This window comes from Nicotiana tomentosiformis, chromosome 9 (genome assembly GCF_000390325.3).
Source record: "Nicotiana tomentosiformis chromosome 9, ASM39032v3, whole genome shotgun sequence".
NCBI classification, from domain to species: Eukaryota; Viridiplantae; Streptophyta; class Magnoliopsida; order Solanales; family Solanaceae; genus Nicotiana; species Nicotiana tomentosiformis.
The window spans coordinates 95288550-95314323 of NC_090820.1; the positions used below are offsets into that span (position 1 = coordinate 95288550).

Genomic DNA, 25774 nt, shown 5'->3' on the forward strand with positions numbered 1-25774 from the left:
GTAATGGAGCTATTTCAATTTTCGGAATCAAAATCCGACCTCGTTATCAAAATTTCAACCTTCGGTCGGACTTTCCAAAAATCTTCTATTTTTCAACTTTCGCCAAAATGCGTCGAATTGTCCTATGGACTTCCAAGTCCAAAGACGAACATATGCCTAAGTCAGAAATCATAATACAAACCTATTGACATCATCAAAATTCTATTCCGGGGTCCTTTGCTAAAAAGTCAACTCTCCGGTCAATTCTTTCCATTTAAGCTTCTAAACAAGAATTGTTTTTTAATTTAATTCCGAATCTTCCAAAAATCAAACTCGACCATATCCGCGGGTCATAATACATATTGCGAAGTTGCTCGAGAATTTAAGTCATTGAATAGGGCGTTAATTCTTAAAATGACAAGTCAGGACGTTACAATCATATAGAAACCTTCTTCTATTATCGAGTGTCAATTCTGGTGGCATCACCCCACTTGCAATACAATTCACATAATATGCATACCACGGGGCTCCACTCGAGGTGATTACTAATAGCCGCTCATCAGGAAATGTTTCTTTGATTAAACCCCCCTCAACTACATGGTTCCGATTTTCTAATCTGGACAAGTGATCAGCCACTTGATTCTCTGTTCCTTTTCGATCTCGGATTTCTAAGTCAAATTCTTGCAAGAGGAGGACCCAACGAATCAGCCTCGGCTTGGCATCTTTCTTTTCAAACAAGTATAGAATAGCTGAATGATTTGTATAGACAATGACTTTGGTTCCCACTAGATAGGATCTGAACTTGTCAAACGCCCACACCACTGCAAGAAACTTTTTTTCAGTAGCAGCATAATTCATCTGGGCTGGATTCAGAGTTTTGCTGGAGTAATAGATGGAGTGAAAAATTTTATCCCTCATTTTCCCCAAAACAACTCTGATTGCTATGTCACTCGCATCGCACATCAACTCAAATGGTTGCACCCAATCCAGGGTAATGATAATTGGTGTTGTCACCAATCTTTCCTTCAGCTCCTCAAATGCTTTCAGACATGTATCATCAAACTTGAAGGGGATGTCTTTCTCAAGAAGTCTGCATAAAGGAGAAGAAATATTTTGAAAAATATTTAATGAAACGACGATAAAAACCTGCATGGCCCAAGAAACTACGAATGCCTTTGACGGATGTCGGTGGGAGTAATTTTTCAATCGCTTCGAACTTTGCTTTGTCCACCTGCAAGCCATTTTTGGACACCTTGTTCCCCAAGACTATACCATTATGTACCATGAAATAACACTTTTCCCAGTTTAGTACCAAGTTTGTCTCTTCACAACTAGCAAGCACATTATAAAGGTTCATTAAACAATTATCAAAAGAGCACCCAAACACAGAAAAATCATCAATGAACACTTCTACAAATCTTTCAACCATGTCAGTAAAAATAGCCATCATACACTTTTAAAAAATCGCAGGTGCATTACAGAGACCAAAAGGCATTCTCTTAAATGCATATGTGTCATAGGGACACGTAATGTAGTTTTCTCTTGGTCTTCTGGGGCTATAGCAATCTGATTATACCCTGAATAGCCATCTAGGAAATAGTAGTATTCCTGGCCAACTAATCTATCAAGCATTTGGTCAATAAAAGGGAGGGAAAAGTGGTCCTTTCGGGTGGCATTGTTCAATTTTCTATAACCTATGCAAATTCTCCACCCAGTGATAGTTCTTGTGGGAATCAAGTCATTATTTTAATTAACCACTACAACCATCCCCCCTTTCGTAGGCACACATTGGACGGGGCTTACCCATTTGCTATCAGAGATTGGAAATACAATACCTGCATCAAGCCACTTAATCACTTCTTTTCTTACCACCTCTTTCATGATTGGATTTAGGCGACGTTGTTACTCTACACTTGGCTTGTGTCCGTTTTCCATGAGAATTTTATGCATGCAAAAAGCTGGACTAATGCCTCTAATGTCAGACATCATCCACCCAATTGCTCGCTTGTGCTCACGTAGCACTCTCAACAGCTTTACTTCCTGCAATTTAGACAAGTCAGAAGAAACAATGACAGGTAAAGTGTCAGAACCACCCAAATAAGCGTATTGAAGGTGAGGGGGCAGGTGTTTAAGCTCCAATTTTGGAGCTTCTTCAATCAACGGCTTTAGGGGAGGCCCACTTGGCCTATTTAGGGGTTCAAACGGGTTTAATCCTTGTATGTACGCACATGATGCTTCTAGGATATACATAATCTCCTCAACCTCATCATCAATCTCCAATCTATCGAATCATCTAGATATACACTCATGTCGAGAAGTTGCTCATCCACCTCCACAACATATATCATAGATAACTCCTTATATTGGCAGGGCAGTTGGATCGCTTTGTATATATTAAAGACTGCTTCCTCGTTGTCCACCCTCAAAATCATTTCCCTCTCTCACATTAATAATCGCATCACCTGTAGCCAATAGAGGTCATCCCAATATGATCGAAACTTGTTCATCAACCTCATAATCTAGGATAACGAAGTCGGCTAGGAAGATGAATTTCCTAATTTGCAGCAACACATCTTGAAACACTCCTTCAGGGTAGGCTATGGACCTATCAGCTAGTTGTAACATTACAGTGGTTGGTCTTGGAGCTCCCAGACCCAATTGCTTGAACAAGGACAAGGGCATCGGATTTATGCTCGCCCCTAAATCACAAAGAGCACGACCCACATCGATATTACCAATTCGCATAGGGATGGTGAAGCTGCCAGGATCCTTAAGCTTTTGAGGAAGCCTGTTTTGGACCCTTGAAGTGCACTCCTTAGTAAGTGCGACTATCTCGAATTCAGTCAATCTCCTTTTGTGAGCCACTATATATTTTATGTACTTAGCATACTTTAGAATTTCACTAAGTACATCTATGAATAGAATATTCAATTGAACATGGCTCAACATAGAGAGAAATTTATTAAACATGTGATCAACATTCTTCTTCTGCAATCTTTGGGGGAAAGGTGGTGGTGGCCTTACAACCTCCACTGGCTTTGAACTTGCATCATCTTTCTTTGACTTGTGTGTTTCCTTAGGAATTAACTCTCTCTTAGGTACAAGCTTATCTTTTCTCTTCTTAGGAACTTCTTCTAATTCCATCCCGTTTCTGAGTGTAACTGCATTAACTTGAGGGTTATTCTCTGTATCACTAGGAAGAGCGCATGTAGGCCTAGTATTTTGGTTTGATGCCAACTGACCCATTTGCCTCTCAAGATTTCTGAAATCAGTCCTGAGTTGTTGATTGTCAAGCAACAAGTTCTTCAACAAATCATTCGTACTCTCCTTTATTTGCTGGGGTGGCTTCTGAGGTTGATTGAAATTTTCTTGGAGCCTATAATGATTCTGAGTCGGCTGATTTCCACCCCAGGAGAAGTTAGGATGGTTCTTCCAATTTGGATTGTAAGTGTTCCCATATTGTGCATGCTAATTCATCGGACCTTTGCTCTGTTTCCCCACATAGTACATAGATTCTGAATTCGTGGGGCACATGTCGCTCGTGTGACTGTCACCACATAGTTCGCATCAAGTAGACATCTGTTGTACATGTTTCATCTGTTGTGTTTGGTGCATTTTCATTCTATTCATCTGATTTGCCAATTTTCTATATCTGCTCTCATGGTTGAGAAGTCATCAAGCTCAATTACACCGGCTGCTATTTGTTTAATTGCTCTACGTAATTCCTGATCTCCTTGCCAATTATGATCGTTAGCAGTGAAGTTATTTAGCAGGAGCTGGATTTCACTATACGGCCTCGCCATGCAACTACCCCACAAGCTGAATCAAGATTCATCTTTGATGTCTCGTCTAGCCCATCAAAAAAAGTATGACCTAACACCTCATCTGTCTGACAATGATGCGGGAAGTCTCTGAGTAGCTTCTTGTATCTTTCCCAAGCTTGACGAAGTGGCTTGTCATCCCGTTGTTGGAACCCAAGAATCTGGCTCCTCAATGACTTTGTCTTCTTAGTGGAGAAAAACTTGATTAAGAATTTTCTTGGTAGATCATCCCAAGTGTGGATTGAGTTTGCGGGCTCCTTCTGCAACCATTTCTTAGCTTCCCCCAGCAGTGAAAAGGGAAACATTGTCAACCTCTTCGGGTCTTCATGAGATAGACTCACATATTTCCCTGTGGACTGAATCAGATGCACCATGTACTGTTTGAGTTCAAAATGCCCCGTGATATCAGGCTTCACAATAGCCTGAGTCATATTAGCAAGATTGGGCCTTGCGGCTTCTATCACTGGACGCTCTTCATTACCTGCCATCTCTATTGGCTGTGGTTGAACTACGATTTCCAACTCTTTTTCTATTCTAGTTCTAGCTTCGACTTCCCTCCTCACTCTATGAACTATTCGTTCAATTTCAGGATCAAGAGGAAGGAGGTTGTTTGCGCTTCTACTCCTCCGCATTCAAGAGAAGAGCTTGCGTTAACACAAACAAGGCAAACTGAAAATTAAAACTTGAACAAATAACTAATAAAATCTCAACTCAGTCAAGTAGCTAATTTCTATGTCACCGGCAACATCGCCAAAAATTTGTTGTGACCAAAAACACTCACGCAAGTAATAGAGTAGTGAATAGAGTATAGTTCCCATGAAGACTTATGATTAACTTTTGACTAATTCAAACTCAAACAACTTATCAATTCAAGAGATTTCTCACAAAATATGTAAGTGACTAATTTACTACCTAAAACTATCAAGCAATGAAATAACTAGAAATCAACCACAACACTTAAGCAATTTCGGATAACAATCAGTAGAAGAGGATATTCCAGGATCATAGGCTAGCTAACAATCATGTTGCGTTTCTGGCTTAAAATGACTAATTGATTTATCTGGATTGTTAAATGATAGGGTTAATATTACTCAGAAGAATCTCTCGAGTTCTTACTCGCCTATTCAAGCTAACTTAATGCCTATATGTATATAGAATTAAGATTAACAAGAATGCATTTACACTTCCTGTATTTCAACCAACCAAGGCAATTAGGTATATTTCTATCCTAATTGCAAATCTGTTCCCCGATACCCGGGTTCAAGAACTTACTCTATTTAATTCTACATGCAATCTAGAATTCTCACTTTCGAGTTCAACTCTAGATTCGTAGATAGTATTTCACCGTTAGCTACTCAGCAAAATAATTAAAAATAGAATTAAATAAACAACCCAATATGATAAAATTAAATTCGTCAATTCTAACTTCAAACGTCAACATTCATGTAGCACCCATGACCCCAGAACAATAAGGTTCTTAGCCACTCATGTTCATACAATCATCAAAAATAATATTTTCAAACATAAAATCAATGAATACTAGAAGAAGAATGGAAGATTTGCTAAAATTCGTGCTCCCGAGTGTTTCATTCTTTTGTTTTTCTCTACAAGTTACGTCCCCCCTTCAAAATAGGTTTAGGTTGGCTTTTATATGAGTTGGGGAGTCTTGGGGTCAAAATAACCGAGTCCTAGTCGAAATAGGACATACTTGCGTTTTGAGTGTCCAGGGCAGCGTGGGGCGCTGGCCCTGGCGCTCAGCTTCTCAGCAACACCGTAAAGTGCGCCATAGGCAGCGCCCCACGCTGCATGTGTCCCTCAAATTTGCACTTTTGCCCTTTTCTTTCCATTTTCGCTCCAATTCGCGCTCTTTCGTCCCAAATTGCATCTGAATGATTCCTACACATAGAAATACCACAAATTAACACAAATCATTATATCATGCGTCTCAAATCTACGAGGCATGAGCAAAATGTGAGGCAATATATATTAAAATATGCATACATTAAGCCAAATATCAGCCTCCCTCTCCTCTCTCCCGGGCCCACATACCCTCCAATCACTACTAGAAATTCGACAAAAACCGACCAAGGTTGACCGACCAACTTTGGTCGGTAAAAAAACCGACCAAAGTTGGTCGGTTTTTTAAAATATTTTTTTTTAATTTTTTTTTTTTTACGAAACCGACCAACTTTGGTCGGTTTTCTTTGGCGCAAAAATGCGGGAAACTATTTTTGAGTCCCGCGAATTTTATGTTTCAAGAAACCGACCAACTTTGGTCGGTTTTTCAATTAATATAAATAAAAGTTAATATTAAAAAAACCAACCAAAATTGGTCGGTTAATTCGGCGGGTCATTTAATAAAACCGACCAACTTTGGTCGGTTATTTTCGTGCGAAAATATAATTAAAGAGTATAAATCAAATAAAAGACAGTGTTAAAACAAAATATACCAATGATCTAGTGGTAGAATAGTATCTTGTCACAGTACAGACCCCGGTTCGATTCCCAGATAGTGAATCTTTTTTTTACATAATTAAAATACCGACCAACTTTGGTCGGAAAAAACCGACCAACTTTGGTCGGTTCTTTTTGCAATATTTTTTTTTTTGAATTTAATTGACCGACCAAAGTTGGTCGGTAATTTCCAACTAACTTTGGTCGGTATTCCTTTCCGACCACAAAAATACCGTCCACACGTAAATGGTCGCGTTTTGGTCGATTTTTGGCCATTACCGACCAACGTTGGTCGGTTTTTTTGATCGGTTTTTACCGGATTTCTAGTAGTAAATCTCCTAGCGATCTCCACTACCCGCTGGTATGGGATGTCAATCTCCAACTCTCGAGCCATGTTGAATCTAATATTGTGGTTGAGCCCCTCGATAAATCGACGGACTCACTCTCTGTCTGTGGAGATTAAAGTCGGTGCGTGTCGGGACAGCTCGCTGAACCTGAGAATGGGCCAAGTAATTTATATATACATTTCAGTATACAAATATGGTCTTTATGGTTTGGAATCGGACGTTATTTCTAATCAAAATAACAATTTGTAAGAGGCCTGGAAGTGTCGTATTTTACGTTAATTTCTTTTCCGAATTGTCTGTGTTTCTAACAAATAATTAAAGGCACCCCGAAACCAATCTGTTTACATCTATATGTTTCTCAAGGAAAAATTTAACTTTTAAAGAGAATATGGCACATGGTACTAAGGATTGCAACAAATTTTAAGTGGACAAGAATTGTTTATCAAAACTATATTATTAGCCTAGTTGACAAAGTTTTTGGAAAGTTAAAAGTACTTTCTTTTTTATTTTCAAAGAAGTACTCTCTTTTTTTTTTTTTTTTTAATGCAAATATGAAAAGTATTTTTGTGTAGAGAAGACTTTTTTATTGGTTGTTGACGAGCTTCTCAAAATAAAAACAATTATTCCATCCGTTTCAGTTTATGTAAATATTTTTGCTTTTCGAAATTCAAACTATGTAAATTTTGACCAACATTTTGAAATGTATTTTCTTATCATATTGTTATGAGAAGAATTGCTAACTTGTAATACTTATCGTACCGTTTTTAAATATCTAAATTTTAATTTTAGAAGATTGAGTTGGTATAATCCAATTTAGCTTTTAAAAGTAGTAAATTGACCCTCGAAACATAAAGTGGAACGGAAGGAAATCAACCGAATGTTATTCATTTCTCCTTCATTGCACGGTATTATCTATCCAACACTCCAACTTTTTATTTTTCAATAAATCTCAAACAAATGATAGAAATATTTTAATGAAATAATATTAAAACTAATTAAACTCTCAAATAATAAACAATTGAGATTATTTTTCTTTTTAAATACTAGTAATTCTAAAGTAAATTTGTACATGTCCCTTTTCCGTAACTCAATGCTTAAAAAGACTCTTTTGAAAGATTAGTCAAACACAATCTGCTTTTCTAATACTAACAAATTACTTCTCAAATATTTATCTGAACATAAACTATTACACCATTAAAATTCTTTTTTAAAAGGCACTTTCGACAAATAGCACTTTTCAAAATATGCAGAGTACTGTGAAAGCTTGTCCAAACAAACTCTTATTCAGGGGCGAAGCTAGAAGCAGGAAATGGGTTCAGACAAACCCAATAATTTCTGCTCAAACAATATATTTATGTTAGAAAGTTTATTAAATATATACAAATATTAAATTTAGAACACAAGTATTAACACTTTAAATGTATACAAATAGCGTTAGAAAATTCATTAAATATATACAAATATTAAATAATTTTTGCTCAAATAATGTAATTATCGTCGTTCTAAATCCATAACCTATAAAATTAAAATTCTAGCTTTGTCCCTGCTCTTATTTGCTACTTAACCTTAGTGTATGGCTTCCTATAAACTAAAATTACCTCCTCTTAATTTATCTCCTTCACGAGAGAAATTAACATATATTTAAGTTTCGCTTATTCTCCTGTTTTCCTAATTGGCATTCAGAGAATTATTCATCCGAATAGTTAAGAATGACATAAGGAATTGTAATAAATTCTAGTCATTGAAATAATTACAAAGTTTTTTTTTCCCATGCGTCTCATTGTGATGAAGAGGTATATACACTACTAATATTTGATAGGCCAGCCAAACAGAAGTGTGTGAACTATTGCATGGCCATGACTTACTCTTATGCTCGTGGTCATGTGGATTTTGCAATAATCTACTATCACACGTGGCAACTCTGGATTGCTTTACGAGAGGAAATCAACATTGAGTTAGATTTTCTAGACATAATAACGTATCTAAATATATCTACTCATACTTGAACTTTGACAAATGGACAATAATGCAAAAGTTAAACAAATTGTAGTCCACCAATGAGGAAACAGATAATGATATTCTAGGATAAGGACTTTAGTCTTTTGGAGTCATTTAAATACACTTGGTGTAAGACCATGAAACTCAAGCCAAAAATCAAGTATTCTTTGTTTAGTAGCTGCAAATCAAGTCTTTTCATTTTATTTCTACAACAATGGCTGCCTCAACAATGGCTCTCTCTTCCCCTTCTTTTGCTGGAAATGCAGTGAAACTCTCACCATCTTCCTCCGAGATTACTGGAAATGGGAAAGCTATCATGAGAAAGACTGTTACCAAGGCGAAGCCAGTCTCTTCTGGTAGCCCATGGTATGGTCCTGATCGTGTCAAGTACTTGGGTCCATTCTCCGGTGAAGCCCCAAGTTACTTGACTGGTGAGTTTCCTGGTGATTATGGATGGGACACTGCTGGACTTTCAGCTGATCCAGAAACTTTTGCTAAGAACCGTGAGCTAGAGGTGATTCACTGTAGATGGGCCATGCTTGGAGCTCTTGGTTGTGTCTTTCCTGAACTCTTGGCTCGTAATGGTGTCAAGTTCGGTGAAGCTGTATGGTTCAAGGCTGGATCCCAGATTTTCAGCGAAGGTGGACTTGACTACTTGGGCAACCCAAGTTTGGTCCATGCACAAAGCATCTTGGCCATTTGGGCTTGTCAAGTTGTGCTGATGGGAGCTATTGAGGGTTACCGTGTTGCTGGTGGACCTCTTGGTGAGATTACCGACCCACTCTACCCCGGTGGTAGCTTTGACCCATTAGGTCTTGCTGATGACCCAGAGGCTTTTGCTGAGCTCAAGGTGAAGGAGATAAAAAATGGTAGACTTGCTATGTTCTCTATGTTTGGATTCTTCGTTCAGGCTATCGTCACTGGAAAAGGTCCGTTGGAGAACCTTGCCGACCACCTTGCTGACCCCGTTAACAACAATGCCTGGGCTTATGCCACAAACTTTGTCCCCGGAAAGTGAAGTTCTTAGTCTCCGTTAGTGTCAGATTGTTCTATGTCCTTGTGAAACTGTTGTAAATTACTAGAGATTATATATGAATTTTGTTCAATTGGTTAGTTCTCAGTTACATTTCTTGTGCTATCCATAAATTAAGTACAAGTTAAAAAGGGGAAAATAGGGAAGTGGCATTTTCTGAGATATTAAAACAAGAATTTGCAGGGCAGAGGAAATTGATATTAAAATTGAAAAGAGAGGCTAATGATTTTTCTTCCAAATATATACGAAATTCCATGTATGCAAACAAAATTTGTAGGCATTGTTCTACATTTCTACCTATACACAACTATGTTCTTGCCTTTTCCTTTTCCCAAATTAAGGTTTAAAGACAACTGCCCAGCAATATTATTATCATCACTGATATAGTAGTGTCAATTTTGGTTCATATTTTAGCGGACCAAAAAGAGCTGAAATATGGCAGATTTGGTTGTTGTCCATTACAAATGTTACCTTAGCTATAACTTCTGCAAACTGTACAAGTTAGTGCGTGAAAGAGCGAACGTGTCTCCTCTATTCACAAAAATGGTTCACCTTCTTGAGGTAGCTCAAAATAGTGTCTCATACTCTAGGACCAGCCAGCAATAGAGCAAATTGGAGGATAGCTCGTTCATCTTGTTTACTAAATCAGTTAACCAAGCAGCTTTTCATTTGCACGAATCTTAGAATGCTCAATATAGCCATAGACTGATGCATATGCCATGCATCAACAACAGCCTTCATCTTGAATGACTTTCAGCCATTTTATCTTCCTCTATATCTTTGGTGACATGTCCGCTGGTTGGCCTACAAAATATAAATGTAAAACATCAAGCCAAGAATTTGCTTATAACATGAAAGGCAAAGAAAATATGATTTTATTTTATTCATTCAAGGACAATCATTGTTAACCGGTTAATGATCGTAGCTAAAAGAATATTACTCACAAAATTGACAGACCCTTACCCATTACAAAGACGTAGAGGATGCAGGTGACATGCGAATTCAGAAGAATAAGCGAAACAAATATCCAAGTAGATTTTCTCATAATAAGAGTCAACCTAGATTATGTACTTTTTCTATCTGCTTTGATTTTTTGAAAGAATCCGAGCATACAAACCAAAACGTTAAGGCAACAGGTGGAGTAGCTCAAAACCTTTATAAATCCTTTTGAAAGCTCTTACATAATCCATGTGGGAAAACCATCTAATTCAAGCAGTGTTACCTGATTTTGGGGTTACAAGTCAACTGTAATACGGAATTTTGAGTGTGAGAATCAGCTTGCCAAAAGTTGGCTTTGATACCATGTGAAGGAATATAATAATCCAACTCAATACCTTAAAGCAATGAATGTAGTAGCCCAAGACCTTTTTATTTTTTTGAAAAGGTAACATATTTGTATTAATTAGAAGGTGGACTACACCAAACCCGTGTAACCATCCATAATTACAAGAGGGAGTACCATAAGAGATTCTAGTTCTCTGTAAAATCTCATAAATAATCTAAAACATCAAAAATACATTCACTTTCTTCTAAATACTCCTGTTTACACCAAAAATAATAGTGCACTAGACAGCTCATCTTCAACTTTTGTATAGGACTGTAGTTGTCTTCAAAACACCTTTGATTCCTTTCTTTTCAAATTGTCCACCATATACAAGCAGGGACAATCTTCCATCTCTCTTTCTGACTGGATTGTTCACCATCTCTTTTCCAGCTTGCTAGAACTTCCCGAATTCTCCCAGGCATGACCCATCGAATCCCCCTCAGGTTGATGAATATCTTCAATAATTAGTCAGTAACTCTGCAGTGCAAAAAAAGATGGTTGACTGTCTCTGCATGATCTTCACATAGATAACATCTGGAGCCCAACTGATATCCTCTCTTGATGAGATTATCTTGTGTCAAAATTGCCTCTCTTGCTAAAAGCCAAGTAAAACATGCAACTTTGTATGGGATTTTGACTTTCCATATCAGCTTCCAAGGCCAACAACCAATCTGGTTGTCAGAGTAATTGTACTCCTTGTAAGCTGATCTAACAGAGAACTTGCCTTCTCTACCCCCTTGCCAGATCACACGATCCTCAGTATTTGATGTGCATGTGAATTGTTCTAGAGTGTTATAGAAAGCTGTCAACCTCTGAATTTCCCAATCGTTTAGTAGTCTTCTATAAGTGAGGTTCCACCCTGGGCCTGTCCACACCTCTCCAACAGATGATCCTTGTTGTTGGTTCAGATTGTAAATGTCCGGAAAAAGTTGCTTCAGTGTTCTTTGCCCAAGTCATTTATCTTCCCAAAAAGATGTTTTCATTCCATTTCCAACTTTGAGATTGGATTTGTTACTGAACTTTGGCCATAGCTTTCTGATAGACCTCCACAAACTTACCCCATAAGGACTATTTACAGAGTTAATTGTCCAACTTCCTCCCATCCCATACCTTGCCTTGATTACATTCTTTCACAAAGATTGCTCTTTGTAGCAAACCTCCAGAACCACTTCATCATCAAGTCTTGGTTCTGAATTTTTAAATTCCTGATCCCCATTCCCCCTTCCTTCTTGTTGGCTGTAAGGATATCCCACATGACCAGATGGATTTTGTTCTTTTCACTGCTGCCTTGCCATAGAAAAGTTTTTCTCAGAATATCAAGTCTTTTCACTACACTTGCAGGCATTGGAAATAAGGACATCATGTAAGTAGGCATGGCATCAAGAACACTATTAATAAGAATTAGTCTTCCTCCCAAGGATAAAAATTGGCTCTTCCAGCTAACTAACTTCTTTTCACATTTTTCTACTACTCCATTTCAAATCCCCTTTGATTTGCTTTTTGCCCCAAGTGGCATTCCCAGATAAACTGTGGGCAAGACTCCTATTCTACGTCCAAGGATTCTCACCAAGCTATGTATATCCATTACTTCATTAACTGGATAAATGAAACTTTTATTCCAGTTAATGTGTAATCCAGATATAGCTTCAAAAAGAATGAATACCACTCTCAATAATAGCATTTGATCTCTACTAGCATCACAAAACACTAATGTATCATCTGCATATTGCAAATGTGTGATTTTCAGGTGATCTGATTCCCTAAAATTCACCCTGAAACCCCTGATCATGTTGTTAGCTTTAGCAGTTCTAAAGAAATTGTTTAATCCTTCCATTATAAGAATAAATAAGAAAGGTGAAATAGGGTCCCCATGTCTCAGTCCTCTTTGAGATGAGAAGAACCCAACAGGTGAACCATTAATTAAAATGGAGAATTTTACAGTGCTAATGCAGAATTTGATCCAGCTGATCCACCTTTCAGCAAAGCCCATCTTCAATAATATTCCCAGCAAGAACTCCCAATTCAGATGATCATATGCCTTTTCTATGTCCAGCTTACATAAAATGCCAGGATTTTTGCTCTTCATTCTAGCATCTACACGCTCATTAGCAATGAGAATAGCATCCATAATTTGCCTGCCTTTGATAAAAGCCATTTGATGAGTGTCCACCAGTTTGCACATCACTTTTTTGAGTCTCTCTGTCAAAATCTTTGAAATTATTTTATAGATACTACCTATCAGACTGATAGTTCTAAAGTCTTGCAATTCCTTGGCTCCCACTTTCTTAGGAATCAAAGCCACGAAGGTGGCATTGAAACTTTTTTCGAAAACTCCATTTTCTTGAAAATTCTTGACAGCAGCAACCACATCCGAAATAATCACTTCCCAGCATTGAATGTAGAAAGCCATAGTATAACCATCGGGGTCAAGAGCCTTGTCCCCTGCACATGTTTTAACACTCTCCCAGATTTCCTGTGGTTCAAAGGTGCTCAGTAACATCTGATTATCCTCTAGACTAATGGTTGGGCATTCCCTTAGATTACATTGTGGTCTCCACTCCTCAGCCTCTATGTTTTGGTAAAAAGTGACTATCTCCTTCTTGATGTCTTCAGGATTCTCCATAGTTTCCCCATTAACTAGTAACGTATCAATGTTATTGTACTTTTTATGAGCATTAGCAGTTCTCTGGAAAAACTTAATATTTCTATCTCCTTCTTTCAACCAAATAGCTCTGGACCTTTACCTCCATGCTATCTCCTCCTTTCTAGTAGTTTCCTCAAACTCCAACAGTAGGGTAGCTTTTTTTATGTATTTCTTCATCATTCAGGATCCTCAGCTCTTGAATCTCCTCAAGTTCAGCAAGTTGGCCAAGGATGTTCAATTTCTGCATATCCAAGTACCTTGTATTGACTTGATCCAGTCTTTGAGTTTCTCCTTCAAAGCTTTCAGTTTGAAAGCAAGAACATAATCAGGTCTACCAGCACAAGAGAAAGAATCCCACCAGTTTTTAATTTTGTCCTTGAAGCCTTCAGTCAGCAGCCACCAATTCTCGAATTTGAAATAAGATTTCACTGGTTCCCAATTCCCACATTGTAGCATCAGAGGTGAGTGATCTGAAGTGACTTTGTACATGATTGGCTGCTTAATATTTCTAAAGCCTTCATCCCATTCTTCAGAAATCAAGAACCTAACCAACCTAGCAGCAATATTGTGATTTACCCCTTTCTTCCAAGTAAACTTCCCTCCTAGCAATTTCAAGTCTACTAACCCCATATCCTCAATGAATTCTGTAAATTCAGCCATTGATCTGGTGAAACTATTACAATTCTTCCTCTCGGATGGAAACCTAACAGTGTTGAAGTCCCCACACACTAACCAAGGCCCAGTGAATAAACCCCTCGCAACACCTAACTCCTACCATACTTCTTCTCTTTCAACTCTCTCATTAGAAGCATATATACTAGATAAGTGCCAATCAAATTCTTGTGACTTGCCACTGAATATACATGTGATGGAATACATACCCAAGCTACTAATCTCCCCTTCCCATACCCTACTGTCCCACATGATAAGGATACCCTTCCCCTAGTTCCACTTGCTTCTAACTGAGCAAATTTCACCCAGTTGTATGCCCATAGTTCTCTAACTAATTTCCCGATTTCCCCTTCTATCTTGGTCTCTTGGAAGCAATAAACATCTGCCTTCCAACTATGAACCATATTTTTAATCGAATCCCTCTTTCTAAATCTATTTAATCCCCTAACATTCCAGGATACAATTTTGATCATCATTTACTATCAATGGCAAGATATCCCCCCCCCCCCGTACCATTGCTTTTGAACTTGCTCCCAATATCTAAGTTTCTCACTTCTTTGCTTTCTTTCTTTTTTGGGGGTGATTGTCTCCATTGTCGTCATTGATGGCTCCATTGAAGCTCGCCTCTTACAATCAATCTTCATAAATAACTGAAGTGCTTCTTTCTCACACCCTTGAAATTCCACCCCAAACTCTTTGCTCAATCTGATGATATTTTGATGCACTCAAATTGGTGTATCAAAATCTGGATCCTTCTCTTCTTCATTGGCTAGTGAATTTAGAGGTAGAGCTTCTTCTATGGGCCAATCCCCAATTGTGCTCCCCTCCCCAATCTGCATGTTGTTAATTTCCTCGTTCTCTGTCGATGAGTGTTCCTTTTCTGTGATTATCACCATGGCCTTTTCTTTGTCAACTTGGATTGGATGGTTCTCCTCGTCAATTCCCTCAAGACGGTCGACCTATGTTGCCAACGTTAGTTCATTAACGTGATTTTTCTTTGAAGAGTCCGCTACAATAGCCTGTATCTCAATTAGCAGAGGATCTTTTAAAAGAGGCTCCTCAGATTGCGCTATTTGAGTTGGGCCTTTGCAACAAATATCAACTGATGGATCTGGCAATTTTGGGCCCAAACTAATTAATTGTTTGTGGCCCAAAACATCATTAAAAGAAACAGTGACGACCTCACGTGACTCTGGCACATGTGCCAATTTTTTAAACTTCTCCCCTTCCTTCGATGTACCCACATGACTAGAGGATTGCTGGGCCGAATAAGTCCCATCTCCCAGAAGATTTCCCCTATTAGCCATCTGACCTTGCCTTCCTTCATCGTCATCCCGCAAGACCGCCATCGCCGTCACCGGAACTTAGCACCAGATGGGAATTTTGTACAAAAACCCATCGCTTTCCACCTGTATATCTCTTGGTACCTTGCTTCCATCTCCCTTCACTTTAATTCTTGCCCATCATAGATGAAATTTGAGTGTTGTCTCCTCCTCTGTTTCGATCCATCCCCACATTGGTCACCTATTGCTTTGAACACTTTCTCTAATCATAGATTAATAGGAAGTCCCAAAAGCCTAATCCAAACCCAATCATGCTCCATCTCTTCTGACCAGCAACCAGTAGTAGGTTTTCACCAATCAAGGATCACTTTGGACTTCTTCCAATGCCATTCTCCCATAAGAATCTGGTGTTTAATGGCCGGAAAAAGAAAAAATCATCGGATTTTGGTGAAACTGAAATGGGAAGGCTCGGAAAAGCCTCGAGAAGAGGCTATCTGAAGAAAAAAGTTTGAAAGGTCGCCAGAAGAAAGCCACACGCGCCGGCGCGTGGCCGAAATCTCGCCGAAAAAGCACGCGAGTTGGCCGCGCGTGAGGGCTCGGTTGCCGGAGAACTTCACTGGGGTTTGGACGCGGGAAGCTTGACTCTTGGTGGGGGTGGTGTAGTCTTAGGAAGAAGAAGAGAGAGAATTTTATATCATATCTGCTGAAATAGAATGAACAAATCATGCTATAGAAAAGAATTTGTCATGCAGTTGTTTCCCAAGCAAAGGTTTAACCTAAATAACATCATCATATATGGTTCACAAATAGGCTACTCCCTTTATCCTAAATAACCACTAAGCTGGCATCGTTTTTTTTACCTCTGTGTTCCCACTGAATTGTACAGAAGTAAACTCATTCCTTCCTTTTTCTTACTTATGTTCTGGATGCAAGTGATAACTGCTGAAGTAGTAGCGTTTTTTGGTTGTTGACGAGCTACTTACTTATTTTCTGGATGCAAGTCATATATGGTTCACAAATAGGCTACTTATTTGCTGGATGCAAGACTTTTTTTTTGGTTGTTGACGAGCTTCTCAAAATAAAAACAATTACTCCATCCGTTTCAGTTTATGTAAATATTTTTGCTTTTCGAAATTCAAACTATGTAAATTTTGACCAACATTTTGAAATGTATTTTCTTATCATATTGTTATGAGAAGAATTGCTAACTTGTAATACTTATCGTACCGCTTTTAAATATCTAAATTTTAATTTTAGAAGATTGAGTTGGTATAATCCAATTTAGCTTTTAAAAGTAGTAAATTGACCCTCGAAACATAAAGTGGAACGGAAGGAAATCAACCGAATGTTATTCATTTCTCCTTCATTGCACGGTATTATCTATCCAACACTCCAACTTTTTATTTTTCAATAAATCTCAAACAAATGATAGAAATATTTTAATGAAATAATATTAAAACTAATTAAACTCTCAAATAATAAACAATTGAGATTATTTTTCTTTTTAAATACTAGTAATTCTAAAGTAAATTTGTACATGTCCCTTTTTCGTAACTCAATGCTTAAAAAGACTCTTTTGAAAGATTAGTCAAACACAATCTGCTTTTCTAATACTAACAAATTACTTCTCAAATATTTATCTGAACATAAACTATTACACCATTAAAATTCTTTTTTAAAAGGCACTTTCGACAAATAGCACTTTTTAAAATATGCAGAGTACTGTGAAAGCTTGTCCAAACAAACTCTTATTCAGGGGCGAAGCTAGAAGCAGGAAATGGGTTCAGACAAACCCAATAATTTCTGCTCAAACAATATATTTATGTTAGAAAGTTTATTAAATATATACAAATATTAAATTTAGAACACAAGTATTAACACTTTAAATGTATACAAATAGCGTTAGAAAATTCATTAAATATATACAAATATTAAATAATTTTTGCTCAAATAATGTAATTATCGTCGTTCTAAATCCATAACCTATAAAATTAAAATTCTAGCTTTGTCCCTGCTCTTATTTGCTACTTAACCTTAGTGTATGGCTTCCTATAAACTAAAATTACCTCCTCTTAATTTATCTCCTTCACGAGAGAAATTAACATATATTTAAGTTTCGCTTATTCTCCTGTTTTCCTAATTGGCATTCAGAGAATTATTCATCCGAATAGTTAAGAATGACATAAGGAATTGTAATAAATTCTAGTCATTGAAATAATTACAAAGTTTTTTTTTCCCATGCGTCTCATTGTGATGAAGAGGTATATACACTACTAATATTTGATAGGCCAGCCAAACAGAAGTGTGTGAACTATTGCATGGCCATGACTTACTCTTATGCTCGTGGTCATGTGGATTTTGCAATAATCTACTATCACACGTGGCAACTCTGGATTGCTTTACGAGAGGAAATCAACATTGAGTTAGATTTTCTAGACATAATAACGTATCTAAATATATCTACTCATACTTGAACTTTGACAAATGGACAATAATGCAAAAGTTAAACAAATTGTAATCCACCAATGAGGAAACAGATAATGATATTCTAGGATAAGGACTTTAGTCTTTTGGAGTCATTTAAATACACTTGGTGTAAGACCATGAAACTCAAGCCAAAAATCAAGTATTCTTTGTTTAGTAGCTGCAAATCAAGTCTTTTCATTTTATTTCTACAACAATGGCTGCCTCAACAATGGCTCTCTCTTCCCCTTCTTTTGCTGGAAATGCAGTGAAACTCTCACCATCTTCCTCCGAGATTACTGGAAATGGGAAAGCTATCATGAGAAAGACTGTTACCAAGGCGAAGCCAGTCTCTTCTGGTAGCCCATGGTATGGTCCTGATCGTGTCAAGTACTTGGGTCCATTCTCCGGTGAAGCCCCAAGTTACTTGACTGGTGAGTTTCCTGGTGATTATGGATGGGACACTGCTGGACTTTCAGCTGATCCAGAAACTTTTGCTAAGAACCGTGAGCTAGAGGTGATTCACTGTAGATGGGCCATGCTTGGAGCTCTTGGTTGTGTCTTTCCTGAACTCTTGGCTCGTAATGGTGTCAAGTTCGGTGAAGCTGTATGGTTCAAGGCTGGATCCTAGATTTTCAGCGAAGGTGGACTTGACTACTTGGGCAACCCAAGTTTGGTCCATGCACAAAGCATCTTGGCCATTTGGGCTTGTCAAGTTGTGCTGATGGGAGCTATTGAGGGTTACCGTGTTGCTGGTGGACCTCTTGGTGAGATTACCGACCCACTCTACCCCGGTGGTAGCTTTGACCCATTAGGTCTTGCTGATGACCCAGAGGCTTTTGCTGAGCTCAAGGTGAAGGAGATAAAAAATGGTAGACTTGCTATGTTCTCTATGTTTGGATTCTTCGTTCAGGCTATCGTCACTGGAAAAGGTCCGTTGGAGAACCTTGCCGACCACCTTGCTGACCCCGTTAACAACAATGCCTGGGCTTATGCCACAAACTTTGTCCCCGGAAAGTGAAGTTCTTAGTCTCCGTTAGTGTCAGATTGTTCTATGTCCTTGTGAAACTGTTGTAAATTACTAGAGATTATATATGAATTTTGTTCAATTGGTTAGTTCTCAGTTACATTTCTTGTGCTATCCATAAATTAAGTACAAGTTAAAAAGGGGAAAATAGGGAAGTGGCATTTTCTGAGATATTAAAACAAGAATTTGCAGGGCAGAGGAAATTGATATTAAAATTGAAAAGAGAGGCTAATGATTTTTCTTCCAAATATATACGAAATTCCATGTATGCAAACAAAATTTGTAGGCATTGTTCTACATTTCTACCTATACACAACTATGTTCTTGCCTTTTCCTTTTCCCAAATTAAGGTTTAAAGACAACTGCCCAGCAATATTATTATCATCACTGATATAGTAGTGTCAATTTTGGTTCATATTTTAGCGGACCAAAAAGAGCTGAAATATGGCAGATTTGGTTGTTGTCCATTACAAATGTTACCTTAGCTATAACTTCTGCAAACTGTACAAGTTAGTGCGTGAAAGAGCGAACGTGTCTCCTCTATTCACAAAAATGGTTCACCTTCTTGAGGTAGCTCAAAATAGTGTCTCATACTCTAGGACCAGCCAGCAATAGAGCAAATTGGAGGATAGCTCGTTCATCTTGTTTACTAAATCAGTTAACCAAGCAGCTTTTCATTTGCACGAATCTTAGAATGCTCAATATAGCCATAGACTGATGCATATGCCATGCATCAACAACAGCCTTCATCTTGAATGACTTTCAGCCATTTTATCTTCCTCTATATCTTTGGTGACATGTCCGCTGGTTGGCCTACAAAATATAAATGTAAAACATCAAGCCAAGAATTTGCTTATAACATGAAAGGCAAAGAAAATATGATTTTATTTTATTCATTCAAGGACAATCATTGTTAACCGGTTAATGATCGTAGCTAAAAGAATATTACTCACAAAATTGACAGACCCTTACCCATTACAAAGACGTAGAGGATGCAGGTGACATGCGAATTCAGAAGAATAAGCGAAACAAATATCCAAGTAGATTTTCTCATAATAAGAGTCAACCTAGATTATGTACTTTTTCTATCTGCTTTGATTTTTTGAAAGAATCCGAGCATACAAACCAAAACGTTAAGGCAACAGGTGGAGTAGCTCAAAACCTTTATAAATCCTTTTGAAAGCTCTTACATAATCCATGTGGGAAAACCATCTAATTCAAGCAGTGTTACCTGATTTTGGGGTTACAAGTCAACTGTAATACGGAATTTTGAGTGTGAGAATCAGCTTGCCAAAAGTTGGCTTTGATACCATGTGAAGGAATATGATAATCCAACTCAATACCTTAAAGCAATGAATGTAGTAGCCCAAGACCTTTTTGTTTTTTTGAAAAGGTAACATATTTGTATTAATTAGAAGGTGGACTATACCAAACCCGTGTAACCATCCATAATTACAAGAGAGAGTACCATAAGAGATTCTAGTTCTCTGTAAAATCTCATAAATAATCTAAAACATCAAAAATACATTCACTTTCTTCTAAATACTCCTGTTTACACCAAAAATAATAGTGCACTAGACAGCTCATCTTCAACTTTTGTATAGGACTGTAGTTGTCTTCAAAACACCTTTGATTCCTTTCTTTTCAAATTGTCCACCATATGCATGCAGGGACAATCTTCCAGCTCTCTTTCTGACTGGATTGTTCACCATCTCTTTTCCAGCTTGCTAGAACTTCGCGAATTCTCCCAAGCATGACCCATCGAATCCCCCTCAGGTTGATGAATATCTTCAATAATTAGTCAGTAACTCTGCAGTGCAAAAAAAGATGGTTGACTGTCTCTGCATGATCTTCACATAGATAACATCTGGAGCCCAACTGATATCCTCTCTTGATGAGATTATCTTGTGTCAAAATTGCCTCTCTTGCTAAAAGCCAAGTAAAACATGCAACTTTGTATGGGATTTTGACTTTCCATATCAGCTTCCAAGGCCAACAACCAATCTGGTTGTCAGAGTAATTGTACTCCTTGTAAGCTGATCTAACAGAGAACTTGCCTTCTCTACCCCCTTGCCAGATCACACGATCCTCAGTATTTGATGTCCATGTGAATTGTTCTAGAGTGTTATAGAAAGCTGTCAACCTCTGAATTTCCCAATCGTTTAGTAGTCTTCTATAAGTGAGGTTCCACCCTGGGCCTGTCCACACCTCTCCAACAGATGATCCTTGTTGTTGGTTCAGATTGTAAATGTCCGAAAAAGTTGCTTCAGTGTTCTTTGCCCAAGTCATTTATCTTCCCAAAAAGATGTTTTCATTCCATTTCCAACTTTGAGATTGGATTTGTTACTGAACTTTGGCCATAGCTTTCTGATAGACCTCCACAAACTTACCCCATAAGGACTATTTACAGAGTTAATTGTCCAACTTCCTCCCATCCCATACCTTGCCTTGATTACATTCTTTCACAAAGATTGCTCTTTGTAGCAAACCTCCAGAACCACTTCATCATCAAGTCTTGGTTCTGAATTTTTAAATTCCTGATCCCCATTCCCCCTTCCTTCTTGCTGGCTGTAAGGATATCCCACATGACCAGATGGATTTTGTTCTTTTCACTGCTGCCTTGCCACAGAAAAGTTTTTCTCAGAATATCAAGTCTTTTCACTACACTTGCAGGCATTGGAAATAAGGACATCATGTAAGTAGGCATGGCATCAAGAACACTATTAATAAGAATTAGTCTTCCTCCCAAGGATAAAAATTGGCTCTTCCAGCTAACTAACTTCTTTTCACATTTTTCTACTACTCCATTTCAAATCCCCTTTGATTTGCTTTTTGCCCCAAGTGGCATTCCCAGATAAACTGTGGGCAAGACTCCTATTCTACGTCCAAGGATTCTCACCAAGCTATGTATATCCATTACTTCATTAACTGGATAAATGAAACTTTTATTCTAGTTAATGTGTAATCCAGATATAGCTTCAAAAAGAATGAATACCACTCTCAATAATAGCATTTGATCTCTACTAGCATCACAAAACACTAATGTATCATCTGCATATTGCAAATGTGTGATTTCCAGGTGATCTGATTCCCTAAAATTCACCCTGAAACCCCTGATCATGTTGTTAGCTTTAGCAGTTCTAAAGAAATTGTTTAATCCTTCCATTATAAGAATAAATAAGAAAGGTGAAATAGGGTCCCCATGTCTCAGTCCTCTTTGAGATGAGAAGAACCCAACAGGTGAACCATTAATTAAAATGGAGAATTTTACAGTGCTAATGCAGAATTTGATCCAGCTGATCCACCTTTCAGCAAAACCCATCTTCAATAATATTCCCAGCAAGAACTCCCAATTCAGATGATCATATGCCTTTTCTATGTCCAGCTTACATAAAATGCCAGGATTTTTGCTCTTCATTCTAGCATCTACACACTCATTAGCAATGAGAATAGCATCCATAATTTGCCTGCCTTTGATAAAAGCCATTTGATGAGTGTCCACCAGTTTGCACATCACTTTTTTGAGTCTCTCTGTCAAAATCTTTGAAATTATTTTATAGATACTACCTATCAGACTGATAGTTCTAAAGTCTTGCAATTCCTTGGCTCCCACTTTCTTAGGAATCAAAGCCACGAAGGTGGCATTGAAACTTTTTTCGAAAACTCCATTTTCTTGAAAATTCTTGACAGCAGCAACCACATCCGGAATAATCACTTCCCAGCATTGAATGTAGAAAGCCATAGTATAACCATCGGGGTCAAGAGCCTTGTCCCCTGCACATGTTTTAACACTCTCCCAGATTTTCTGTGGTTCAAAGGTGCTCAGTAACATCTGATTATCCTCTAGACTAATGGTTGGGCATTCCCTTAGATTACATTGTGGTCTCCACTCCTCAGCCTCTATGTATAAGTTTTGGTAAAAAGTGACTATCTCCTTCTTGATGTCTTCAGGATTCTCCATAGTTTCCCCATTAACTAGTAACGTATCAATGTTATTGTACTTTTTATGAGCATTAGCAGTTCTCTGGAAAAACTTAATATTTCTATCTCCTTCTTTCAACCAAATAGCTCTGGACCTTTACCTCCATGCTATCTCCTCCTTTCTAGTAGTTTCCTCAAACTCCAACAGTAGGGTAGCTTTTTTATGTATTTTTTCATCATTCAGGATCCTCAGCTCTTGAATCTCCTCAAGTTCAGCACGTTGGCCAAGGATGTTCAATTTCTGCATATCCAAGTACCTTGTATTGACTTGATCCAGTCTTTGAGTTTCTCCTTCAAAGCTTTCAGTTTGAAAGTAAGAACATAATCAGGTCTACCAGCACAAGAGAAAGAATCCCACCAGTTTTTAATTTTGTCCTTGAAGCCTTCAGTCAGCAGCCACCAATTCTCGAATTTGAAATAAGATTTCACTGGTTCCCAATTCCCACATTGTAGCATCAGAGGTGAGTGATCTGAAGTGACTTTGTACATGATTGGCTGCTTAATATTTCTAAAGCCTTCATCCCATTCTTCAGAAATCAAGAACCTAACCAACCTAGCAGCAATATTGTGATTTACCCCTTTCTTCCAAGTAAACTTCCCTCCTAGCAATTTCAAGTCTACTAACCCCATATCCTCAATGAATTCTGTAAATTCAGCCATTGATCTGGTGAAACTATTACAATTCTTCCTCTCGGATGGAAACCTAACAGTGTTGAAGTCCCCACACACTAACCAAGGCCCAGTGAATAAACCCCTCGCAACACCTAACTCCTACCATACTTCTTCTCTTTCAACTCTCTCATTAGAAGCATATATACTAGATAAGTGCCAATCAAATTCTTGTGACTTGCCACTGAATATACATGTGATGGAATACATACCCAAGCTACTAATCTCCCCTTCCCATACCCTACTGTCCCACATGATAAGGATACCCTTCCCCTAGTTCCACTTGCTTCTAACTGAGCAAATTTCACCCAGTTGTATGCCCATAGTTCTCTAACTAATTTCCTGATTTCCCCTTCTATCTTGGTCTTCTTGGAAGCAATAAACATCTGCCTTCCAACTATGAACCATATTTTTAATCGACTCTCTCTTTCTAAATCTATTTAATCCCCTAACATTCCAGGATACAATTTTGATCATCATTTACTATCAATGGCAAGATATCCCCCCCCCTCCCCGTACCATTGCTTTTGAACTTGCTCCCAATATCTAAGTTTCTCACTTCTTTGCTTTCTTTCTTTTTTGGGGGTGATTGTCTCCATTGTCGTCATTGATGGCTCCATTGAAGCTCGCCTCTTACAATCAATCTTCATAAATAACTGAAGTGCTTCTTTCTCACACCCTTGAAATTCCACCCCAAACTCTTTGCTCAATCTGATGATATTTTGATGCACCCAAATTGGTGTATCAAAATCTGGATCCTTCTCTTCTTCATTGGCTAGTGAATTTAGAGGTAGAGCTTCTTCTATGGGCCAATCCCCAATTGTGCTCCCCTCCTCAATCTGCATGTTGTTAATTTCCTCGTTCTCTGTCGATGAGTGTTCCTTTTCTGTGATTATCACCATGGCCTTTTCTTTGTCAACTTGGATTGGATGGTTCTCCTCGTCAATTCCCTCAAGACGGTCGACCTATGTTGCCAGCGTTAGTTCATTAACGTGATTTTTCTTTGAAGAGTCCGCTACAATAGCCTGTATCTCAATTAGCAGAGGATCTTTTAAAAGAGGCTCCTCAGATTGCGCTATTTGAGTTGGGCCTTTGCAACAAATATCAACTGATGGATCTGGCAATTTTGGGCCCAAACTAATTAATTGTTTGTGGCCCAAAACATCATTAAAAGAAACAGTGACGACCTCACGTGACTCTGGCACATGTGCCAATTTTTTAAACTTCTCCCCTTCCTTCGATGTACCCACATGACTAGAGGATTGCTGGGTCGAATAAGTCCCATCTCCCAGAAGATTTCCCCTATTAGCCATCTGACCTTGCCTTCCTTCATCGTCATCCCGCAAGACCGCCATCGCCGTTACCGGAACTTAGCACCAGATGGGAATTTTGTACAAAAACCCATCGCTTTCCACCTTTATATCTCTTGGTACCTTGCTTCCATCTCCCTTCACTTTAATTCTTGCCCATCGTAGATGAAATTTGAGTGTTGTCTCCTCTTCTGTTTCGATCCATCCCCACATTGGTCACCTATTGCTTTGAACACTTTCTCTAATCATAGATTAACAGGAAGTCCCAAAAGCCTAATCCAAACCCAATCATGCTCCATCTCTTCTGACCAGCAACTAGTAGTAGGTTTCCACCAATCAAGGATCACTTTGGACTTCTTCCAATGCCATTCTCCCATAAGAATCTGGTGTTTAATGGCCGAAAAAAGAAAAAGTCATCGGATTTTGGTGAAACTGAAATGGGAAGGCTCGAAAAAGCCTCGAGAAGAGGCTATCTGAAGAAAAAAGTTTGAAAGGTCGCCAGAAGAAAGCCACACGCGCCGGCGCGTGGCTGAAATCTCGCCGAAAAAGCACGCGAGTTGGCCGCGCGTGAGGAATCGGTTGCCGGAGAACTTCACTGGGGTTTGGACGCGGGAAGCTTGACTCTTGGTGGGGGTGGTGTAGTCTTAGGAAGAAGAAGAGAGAAAATTTGATATCATATCTGCTGAAATAGAATGAACAAATCATGCTATAGAAAAGAATTTGTCATGCAGTTGTTTCCCAAGCAAAGGTTTAACCTAAATAACATCAT

At 38.3% G+C, this 25774-nt stretch overlaps 5 protein-coding genes and 1 pseudogene across 5 annotated transcripts in view; 2 read left to right on the top strand and 4 right to left on the bottom strand.

Moving 5' to 3' along the window:
* The window catches only part of LOC104087273 (uncharacterized), a 102884-nt gene that overhangs the window by 60799 nt on the left and 16311 nt on the right, over window positions 1-25774 (bottom strand). The window lies entirely within an intron of this gene.
* On the bottom strand, window positions 382-3225 carry LOC138899214 (uncharacterized). Its single transcript, XM_070185354.1, has 4 exons — window positions 2491-3225; window positions 1886-2019; window positions 1197-1310; window positions 382-1069 (listed from the first exon to the last, which is right to left on the bottom strand). Exons 1-4 carry the CDS (start codon window positions 3223-3225, stop codon window positions 382-384), a joined length of 1671 nt encoding a protein of 556 aa, XP_070041455.1.
* LOC104103511 (chlorophyll a-b binding protein 7, chloroplastic) lies at window positions 8741-9712 on the top strand. Its single transcript, XM_009611422.4, has one exon. It carries the CDS (start codon window positions 8814-8816, stop codon window positions 9615-9617), a length of 804 nt encoding a protein of 267 aa, XP_009609717.3. The 5' UTR covers window positions 8741-8813; the 3' UTR covers window positions 9618-9712.
* Window positions 13835-14865, bottom strand: LOC138899215 (uncharacterized). The gene is made up of 3 exons (XM_070185355.1): window positions 14786-14865; window positions 14482-14716; window positions 13835-14371 (listed from the first exon to the last, which is right to left on the bottom strand). The coding sequence occupies exons 1-3, from the start codon at window positions 14863-14865 to the stop codon at window positions 13835-13837; spliced, it is 852 nt and encodes a 283-aa protein (XP_070041456.1).
* On the top strand, window positions 18163-19134 carry LOC138899426 (chlorophyll a-b binding protein 7, chloroplastic-like; annotated as a pseudogene).
* On the bottom strand, window positions 23261-23686 carry LOC138899216 (uncharacterized). Its single transcript, XM_070185356.1, has one exon. The coding sequence runs from the start codon at window positions 23684-23686 to the stop codon at window positions 23261-23263; it is 426 nt and encodes a 141-aa protein (XP_070041457.1).

Excerpts from the sequence above, each read along its gene's own strand:
- LOC138899214 (XM_070185354.1), bottom strand. The coding sequence starts at position 3,225 with ATGGGTCAGTTGGCATCAAACCAAAATACTAGGCCTACATGCGCTCTT. Across the intron at positions 2,020-2,490 it reads TCGTTATCCTAGATTATGAG|GAAGTAAAGCTGTTGAGAGT; the intron begins GTTGATGAACAA and ends TCTAAATTGCAG. Across the intron at positions 1,311-1,885 it reads GGACACAAGCCAAGTGTAGA|TTGTGAAGAGACAAACTTGG; the intron begins GTAACAACGTCG and ends TGTGCTTGCTAG.
- LOC104103511 (XM_009611422.4), top strand. The coding sequence starts at position 8,814 with ATGGCTGCCTCAACAATGGCTCTCTCTTCCCCTTCTTTTGCTGGAAAT.
- LOC138899215 (XM_070185355.1), bottom strand. The coding sequence starts at position 14,865 with ATGGAGACAATCACCCCCAAAAAAGAAAGAAAGCAAAGAAGTGAGAAA. Across the intron at positions 14,717-14,785 it reads GAGCAAGTTCAAAAGCAATG|GGGATTAAATAGATTTAGAA; the intron begins GTACGGGGGGGG and ends CTGGAATGTTAG. Across the intron at positions 14,372-14,481 it reads AGGGGAGATTAGTAGCTTGG|GAGTTAGGTGTTGCGAGGGG; the intron begins GTATGTATTCCA and ends GAAGTATGGTAG.
- LOC138899216 (XM_070185356.1), bottom strand. The coding sequence starts at position 23,686 with ATGGCTGAATTTACAGAATTCATTGAGGATATGGGGTTAGTAGACTTG.